The 8,593-nt window shown below is 44.0% G+C and overlaps 1 protein-coding gene across 2 annotated transcripts; it reads right to left on the bottom strand.

Annotated features, from left to right (window-relative positions):
* Window positions 1-3,691: 3,691 nt before the first annotated feature.
* LOC123137049 (NADH-ubiquinone oxidoreductase chain 5-like) lies at window positions 3,692-7,025 on the bottom strand. 2 transcript variants are annotated; one of them, XM_044556596.1, is made up of 2 exons: window positions 6,505-7,025; window positions 3,692-5,643 (listed from the first exon to the last, which is right to left on the bottom strand). In XM_044556596.1, the coding sequence occupies exons 1-2, from the start codon at window positions 6,731-6,733 to the stop codon at window positions 4,421-4,423; spliced, it is 1,452 nt and encodes a 483-aa protein (XP_044412531.1). In that variant the 5' UTR covers window positions 6,734-7,025; the 3' UTR covers window positions 3,692-4,420. The 2 variants fall into 2 exon arrangements, with proteins under 2 accessions (XP_044412531.1, XP_044412533.1); XM_044556598.1 differs by lacking the exon at window positions 6,505-7,025 and having other exon boundaries at window positions 3,692-5,755.
* Window positions 7,026-8,593: the final 1,568 nt, after the last annotated feature.

Below are 8,593 nucleotides of genomic sequence, written 5' to 3'. Positions count from 1 at the left end.
TTTCGCCAATCTGGGGAATAACAGTTAAAGCAATCGATCGCAGAAGCCCCCCTAGTATTGAGAATGCAAAAGTGGATTCATTCCCCAGACGTGTGTGTGTGCTTTCCACGGGCCTGATCTCGATTTCTTCTTAAGCTGTTATGTCCTCCGAAGTGAAGTGGATTGGTCGGAAGCTAGACTCCAACAGCATCGATACTCAAATAACCGGCTCTGATACATGGCTTACAACCTTCAATCTTTAGCCATTATTCCCAGTTCAGGTGGTTAGGTACCAAAAGTTATAAATAGGCCCAATTTCTCCTTTTATACTAGATTTCCTTAACAAGGGCATCCAATTCTTGAAACAAATCACGCTCCCTTCTCTTTCCACTTTCACTTTCATGCCCAGTTCTTTTTCGACTTGGCAATCGTAGCAATTTATGTAAAGCCTCCTGATCCGGATAAACATGCTCGATACATTCTAGTGAACTACGAAGAGAAGCTAGAACGGTGGAAGCCTGAATCCAGTGAGTGCCCATTCTTAAGAAACTTGGGAATAGTAGCTCCTATGGTTTCTAGAGCGAGTGAATGAAACGCTATCTTCTTATGAGCGGAGATAGAGAGCTATGTCACAATCAATAAGTGAGATGCTGTGGGCGAGGAATCTTCTGTCACAATAGAGGTCTTCTTTTCGAATTTAAGTGGGACTAGCTTCTTCCTCAATTGATATTACTGACAATCTAGCAATTCCATCCTTTAGAAGAAGATAAGTAAACCATTTCTTTGAATTGCATGATTGAGTGATGGATGCGGACAATCACAAGCCTACTTTGTTTATAGAAAAGAGCGTATAACCCCCGATCCCTACCTGTTGTAGAGAATCTATCGTCTAAACTCTTCTGTGCCATTTGCCGCCTAATACACTATTTCAGTATAATGTTGTTTGCTGGTGCATATCTCTTGATTGACTATTTATTGGTTATTAAGCATTAGTGAGCTGACCTATGTACAAGTTCTGAGTCAACCCCCAGATCTGTATCTCCTTGCCTTGTAATCTCTCATTCATCTATTTATGTGCATGCTTTAGTGAAGTCTCCAGCCCCATAAATATTAGTTAATGCGTGATGCGTAAATCAATAACTAAAACTAAAGTGCCGATCATCCCATGCTACCACAGGATTTTTCAACAACATGACATATTGAGAAAAATCTATGTTAGAGCCGCCATTTCTTTACGGTTACATTAGTGTGGATTGTTCTTCTGATTCTTATAGGCCTGGCACCCTAGCTTCGATAGATTTATTTGATTTTGCAAGCTATGGCACAGGAATGTGATATGGGTCGTATCCCGCACCTCCCTTGATTCCATGTGAAATCCATCCTAAAAAGCACGAGTTGGATCGGCGTAAAGAACAAGACGAACGTGGTATTATCTCTATTAGGACGGTTATGAGGCTCTGCTCTTTTTTTTCTTTATTCAATATCTATTCTTTGTTTCTTATATTCCGCTAATTGTTATCTTTAATGTATCTTTATGCTTAATAGATAACTGGTGATGCTAGAGCTGTCAAGAAGGCATTGTTTGCAGTATCAACCATCATCTACAAATGCCCATCAAAAGAGACCATTTCTCTTGAAACTTCTGTCCCTCCAAGCATTGTACATCCTTCAGAGCTTCCTGTCTATCCTGCTAGTAACTTCTACTCAGTGTCAGATGCAGCTATACCTTATGGAATGGACATCCAAATCTAGCTATCTTAGCAAAGGAAGTGGCATTGAAATCTACAGGTTTTTCTTCTTTAGCCTTTTCGCCCAGCGTTGTCATTATTGACACGTTTTTGCGATCCCTGTTTTTGAGATCCTCAATGACTACCACCAGAAAGGGAATGTGACCACCATTCTTATTTGAGAAAAGTGTCTCCACTATAGCACTAACGATCCTAGACAGCAGAGAAAGCTTGATTGGAGCTAAGAACTATTTCTAAAGGATCCCTTCCACTCTTGTGTGGAAAGATCTTTCTTCGTTCAGTCCAGTCTGATTTAAAACGTGTTGTCTACTATTATAGGGGCTGTCGTTAGGGTCACTCCTTCTTATGCCGGGAGATGGCCGTTATCTATATTTAGAAATAATAAAGAATATGGGTGTGATTGTCATCACAATGGAGTGATCGAGTGATCAGCCCTGTAGGTTCCTCTCTATTTAGATAGACCCCATCAACATGGCCATTCCCTTCTCCTGGTAGCAAAAACCCATTAGAGGTTTGATTCTCAAAAGAAAACAGACCAGAAACTCGAAACTATTCCTACTCGCCAGGTGGCTTTATCAATTGGAGTTTAAAAATAGGAAAAAAAGGGTGTCAAAAGTAGAAGTATCATATCTTCTTAAGGAGCCCAACTCTAGCTAGAGAATAAGAGGATTACGTTTTGGCAGGATGCGAGGTGCCAACTTATTAAGCACGAGAGTCGTAAGATCCCGGTTATAGAAGAAGAGTAGGCCAATCCCAATCTTAGGCTGCAACAAACAAGGAAATTCCTGTCATCAAATCGGCCTGATCCCCAAAAGGAAATCGCAATCCAAAATCCCTATATACGATATACGATAGATTCCGGGCACCTTGCTACATGACACTTGTCTCGCATTGCATTACTGACTACTTCTTCTTCTGATTTCTTTGCTTTGATGATGCCCTTGTCCCAAAGAGAGTTCTTCAGCTGAAGAGTACTTTGGCACCCTAGAACACATCTCCCTCTGGATGAAGCCAACAGGTCTCAGACAAGAGTAGTATCTGTGGCTTCATCGAAAACTATCAGCCAAAATCCAAATAAAATGCATCATAGACCCAGCATCATCCTTCACTAGGAACTACAAAAGCAACATCCAACTTCAACCTGGCGGCCTCTGCACACAAAACCTACAATATATCAAAAAAGAAAACCTTTTTTATAGTATGCGAATTTGGCCCAATAGTCCCTCCAATTTGAAGTGATCAAGCCACCACTGGTACCAGTAGGGAACAGGTACTACCACCTCCTCCAGCTCTAGCTGAGCTCTCCAGTTCTTCTCCATCAGTGAGTTGCAATGGGAGCATCTCAACATCCTCTGGTAGAATCTGTGCAATCCAAGCCTTCTGGGACATCATCCACCCGCAACTGCTTTCTCTCTTGCAGCTCTTTCATAGTAATGGCCTTTATGTTTGGAGGCAAACCCAGGCATCCATCACTCTCCTCCCAAAGAAAAAAGATGCCAACACCGTCGAGGATTTCAGGCCAATCAGTATCATCTCGAGATTCATGAAAATCGTTTCAAAGAAGAGGAACAAACATTGTCTTTAACAACACTCATCCACTTATTGACATTGACACGTATCAATCGGCGTTTATCAAGGGTCGCTCACTCATAGAAACTTTCTTGGTTGTGACAGAACCACTTATCTTTAGCCACAAACATAAGATCCCTATGGTCCTACTCAAGGTAGACTATCGCAAGTCATTTGACCGAGAAAGAGAAGAGTTGTGTCTTAAAGTAAAGATGAGGATGTGGAAATCCACACACACTTGTCTTTCAGGCCCAGCCCACCAGGGATTTCCAAATCGTTAGCGGCGGGTCTTTCTTCTTCTGGGCGAGCTGCGGAGCTACTTTTTCTTTCTTTCGTTCCATCTGTCTCTGTATGCTTGGGTGAATGCCATAAGCGGATTTATATGCCCCGGTTCCCAGGGTTAGGGTATTCCCTATGTTGAGCCTACTCAGATCAGAACAAAACTTTTGGATTCTCTTTCGCCTATCGGCCGGCTTTAAACAACCTTCACATTTCCTGCTGAGATCCCAAGTCTCCAAGTGGGCCCTCTTGGCCACCTAAGACCTTGGCTTTTTAGAGAATCCCGCTCCTGTGTCGTAGGACTTGTAGCTCGGCAGTCCACAGGGTAGGTTTGTTTATCCTTCCTTTTTCGAGTGTCTTCTTGGATAGTTATAGCGGCCCATAGGCGCAAGATGTACCTTGTGGAGGGCAGCGGTCCCCTGGACATAGCATAGTCATTTCAGGCAGTGGCCGTTTAATCCATGGTCCGTTGGATGGTCGGTGCAAGGCCAGAAATTGGAACACATTGATTCCGCTCGTTCCTGTCCTTCGTTTCAGGGCCTGTCCCTCGGTGTGGTCAGTACTCCATACTGTCAGGCAGCAAAGCTTACACTTGTTCACTTATTATGACGGTTCACCAGGGCCTCTTTCCTCCTCCCTTTTCTGCTCACTCGTAGGGGTCCAGACCCCCACAAAGGGGGAGGGAGTCGACTGAACATCTCAGCCATTGGCGGGAATTTCGCCCGCATCCGATCCCCAATTCTTGTTCACCCCGGATGATCGTGTTGGGTAAATTGTGACCTCGTACGATCGTATCGGGTGAGCAACAGCCGCTTCGTCACAGTACTGACTTATGGGCTAACAGGTCACACTTTGGCCAAGTATCCTACAAAGAGACTCCCGAGAGCCAAAAGTATTAAAGGAATGGCCATAGGAATGGGCGCATCATGACATCGTAATCTGTCTCGCCCGAATGAATTAGTTGGTACTAGAAATGTTAGAAATAGTAAACGAAAGGAGTAATAAGAAGTGAAAAGGACAGAGACACTTCCCAACCAGAAAGCAAAGTTCCCACTGATGGTATACTTTGTGTAAGCGAGCTCTAAGATCACATCTTTAGAATAAAATCCTGTTAGAAAAGGAAATCCAATAAGAGATAAGCTGCCCATGAGCATCATGGCATAGGTCAAAGGAAAGGAGGAGGCAAGCCCCCCCATCTTCCGCATATCTTGCTCATCCGACATGGCATGAATCACCGAACCCGCACTCAGGAAGAGTAATGCTTTGAAAAACGCGTGATTCATTAAGTGAAAGACGCTAACCGAATAGTTAGAGATGCCGCAAGCAAAGATCATATAGCCTAATTGACTGCAAGTTGAATAAGCTATGACCCTCTTTAGATCGTTCTGTAATATTCCAGTGGTTGCCGCAAGGAATGACGTCATAGCTCCTGCAAAAGTAATAACAATCAAAGCCGTAGGTGAGTATTCAAATAAAGGGGAGCACCTTGCTATCATGAAAACGCCAGCAGTGACCATAGTAGCTGCATGAATCAAAGCAGATACTGGAGTGGGACCCTCCATTGCATCGGGTAACCAAGTATGCAATCCTATCTGTGCAGATTTCCCAACAGCACCAATAAAAAGTAAAATACAAATCAGAGTTATGGCATTCAATCTCATATTGCAAAAAATCCATTCATTTCTGGGAGCACTAGCACAAGCAAAAATGGTTGAAAAGTCTATTGTTTGAAAGAGAGTAAAACAACCAAAAATCCCAAGAGCTAATCCAAAATCACCTACTCGATTGACAAGCATAGCTTTTATAGCAGCTTTATTCGCCTGAAGTCGTGTAAACCAGAAATGAATTAACAAATATGAAGCAAGACCTACTCCCTCCCATCCCAGGAATAATTGAAGAAAGTTATCTCCAGTCACCAACATTAGCATAAAAAAAGTAAAAATGGATAAATAACACATAAATCGAGGGCTATGCGGATCCTCAGACATATATGAAATGGAATAAAGATGGACCAAGCTACTTATGAATGTAACCACAATTAACATCACTACGGTCAGGCTATCGAACACAGAGTCAAAAGTGAATTACGAGTCAGGCCAATCTGCGAATCGAGCGAGCTCCCCTTGCAATGATGTGGTGGTGAACCTCTCATTCGTCTTCAGTGCTCTCCAAACCGTGCGGGAAGGTTTCCCATCACACGGCTCACCAACTTGATCTTCTGTGGGAACCTTATGTAAGAACAGGCCTGGCAAAAGAAGTACGGTCTCGCTTTCCTTTGCCACTCAAGTGTACGGCATCTGCGGTGCTTAGGCCCCTTCTTCCCTTCCCTAATCCAAAAATGAGTCCACCGCCTGCCTGGCACTGTATGGGTATAGGTATGGCGTGCAAGCCAGCCTCCCTTGGATTTTAGGTGATTAACTACCGAAGCGAAGAAAAGGTTGGATCAAGAAAAGGGGGGTACTACGAGCCCTCTGCCCCACGCATCTAACCAGCTCGCGTGGTTCACCGGTTCCACCGACGTCACCCTTAGATAGAGTTATTCAGTCGATACAGAGATGCGCTTAAAGTGGGGGGTGTGCTGTCCCTATTGGGCTAGGCCCTTCCCCATAAGGCCCCACCATCGGGGCATAAGCGCCCTCTTGCTACCCATATGCAAGGCGCCGTCTTAGCCTTGCCTTCCAAGGATCGCTCCCACACCTGTCATGTTCGTGATCGGCCTCCTCAACTGTGTATCGATCGAAAGGCAGGGCGGCAGAGCCCCCAACCGCGGGAGTAGTTACGTCCAGTATGTCCCCCCTCGATTCCCGACATGCTATGATACCCCAGGGTGGGTAGGAGCGGGTCGAGTCCGTATCACCGCGGAACAACTGCAGCGTCCGGATCTGATCTATCTACTCGGCAATTCATCCGGTGACTTCACGGTCGCCAAAGAAGCCCCAAGAAGCATCAAACATTTCCGATGAGATCCATGGAGCTATTCTGAGATAGCAAGCACTAGCTCCCAGTGCGACTTCATAAAAAGCAATCAAAGATAAGATCAAAGAAAATGAAACGCACGTGGTGGTCATTATAGCGGTTCCTTCAGATCCTAGAAAACGTCCGAAAAAACCGGCTACGGAACTACCTAGCAAAGGCAAAAAGACAATAAGTAGATACATAAGATCGAGTCTCTTAAAAAAAATCAGACAATGTTCAAGCGGCCTGTCATTGAGACAAAAACGTGTTAAGCATATAAGCACTTTCGACTTGATTTGCAGTGGTCAGTTACGCAAGACGGGAAGAGAGTTTCCTTCTTCAGAGTCCTTTTATCCCAATATTAAGGATAATGTGTGGGCCTTTACTGAAAGAAGATGGTTGATCCCCTTGCCGACTCATTCCATCCTCCCCCCGGTGGGTCGTCCTCTTATTCACTCTCGCGAGCAAAGAAGAAGAGAGACAACATTCAAGCCAGCAATGGACTAAGGTATGAGACGATAAAGGTAAAGAGAAGGGGCCGTTGTTGGTGCATAACAGATCTTTCCTATCTACGATCTTTCTCGGTGCATAAGCGAGGCTTCGCGGTCGAAGTACCACATAAGCAATAAAGCCAATAGACCTTGAATAGCCTGTACGAAATAACTTGTGAAGAGGATTTACTAGAGTCTAAAAATCTTGTACGCAAGTTGGCACAGCGCTTTCAATCAATCTCGCTCATCTGGTCTGCCCAGTCAAATCAGCGATCATGCCCCCCTTATTCTAGCGGAGGAACAACTTCATCAGATTCATTCCCTTGCTAATCCGCCTTCAAGCCTTGTTCCTTCTTCCGCTTCATCTATCGTAAAATTCTATATGCCACAAATAGAAGTAGAAAGAAATCCTAGCAATCATTGAGATTGAATCCAGAGGAAATCGCAATCCAATTACCCTGAGAGCGAATTAGCAGAGTCAGTTCAACTAAATGGTCAAAATCAGAATAAAGGAAGGTAATGAAATACTTCATTAACAAGGCCCATTTAATTAACAATTTGAGATTTCTTTGCTCACCAGCTTTTTTCTGCGCCCCTTCACTCACTTCTGAATGACTCCTTTAGCACTCTCTTTTGGTTGGTTACTTCATTGAAATAGAAAGTACATCTCTAACTCCCGGCTAACGCGAATCATTCAAAAACTACTACTTATTGGGTTGGGCAACCGACACGTGAAATCGATGCCGGGCTACACTTCCTTCAATTAATTGTTTAGGTTTACTTTGGCGGAGCATTCAATCCAGGTGTGGGAATCATTCCAACTTCATGTATTTGCCCTGCCCTAGCCTTTTGGGAATGTAGGTGTCCGCGAATGGAAGCTCGGCAACAGAGCAGACCGGAAGAAGTATGTACCTCATGAAGCAAGGACTAGCCAGAGCTCTTAGTATGGCCACTTTTGCAGGATGAATCCGTTCACTGCCTGCTTCTCTATCGCATTGGACCTAGAAAGAGTGCAAACAGGAAGCATAGACCCTTGAGAAATAGAGGAGCTATGAGTGCTGTCCACAACCTCTAATGTTCCAAAAGATATAATCCGTCACTCGCTCCAGAGACCTCAGTACCGTGCTAACTCCAAGAATTTCCTTCTTTACTACATAAAGCATCAGCTGCTGGATAGAAAGCAAAAGCATTTATTTATAGCTGACAGTTAGCTTTCGCTTGATTTCTTTCTTATAAAATTACATTTTGTTGATTGTAGATTGGGTCGGTGTAAATAAAGGGTGAGCTCCAAACTACAGTGGGAAAGGCCGAGTATACACCAACCATACTTTGGAGTGAGAAGGAGATCCTAACTAACAAAATAAGGCATCTGATACTATGTTGAAAAGTCCCGTTTGGTCACTTTTCAAAAGAAGGATGCGCCGCTATTTTATCATCATCTGGCACTGCTTGACTTGCTTTCACAGCTTTTAGCTTGAACGTGGCACTAAAGCCTCCATGTCAACTAAAGAAAATAGTTCAAGACAGTAGAGCACAGAGGGAATTACCAACATGGGTTCAGCATTTCGTTTA

This window comes from Triticum aestivum, chromosome 6B (genome assembly GCF_018294505.1).
Source record: "Triticum aestivum cultivar Chinese Spring chromosome 6B, IWGSC CS RefSeq v2.1, whole genome shotgun sequence".
NCBI lineage: Eukaryota > Viridiplantae > Streptophyta > Magnoliopsida > Poales > Poaceae > Triticum > Triticum aestivum.
This window is presented reverse-complemented; position numbering and strand designations above follow the sequence as displayed.

Excerpts from the sequence above, each read along its gene's own strand:
- LOC123137049 (XM_044556596.1), bottom strand. The coding sequence starts at position 6,733 with ATGTATCTACTTATTGTCTTTTTGCCTTTGCTAGGTAGTTCCGTAGCC. Across the intron at positions 5,644-6,504 it reads TGATGCTTCTTGGGGCTTCT|TGTTCGATAGCCTGACCGTA; the intron begins TTGGCGACCGTG and ends CTTTTGACTCTG.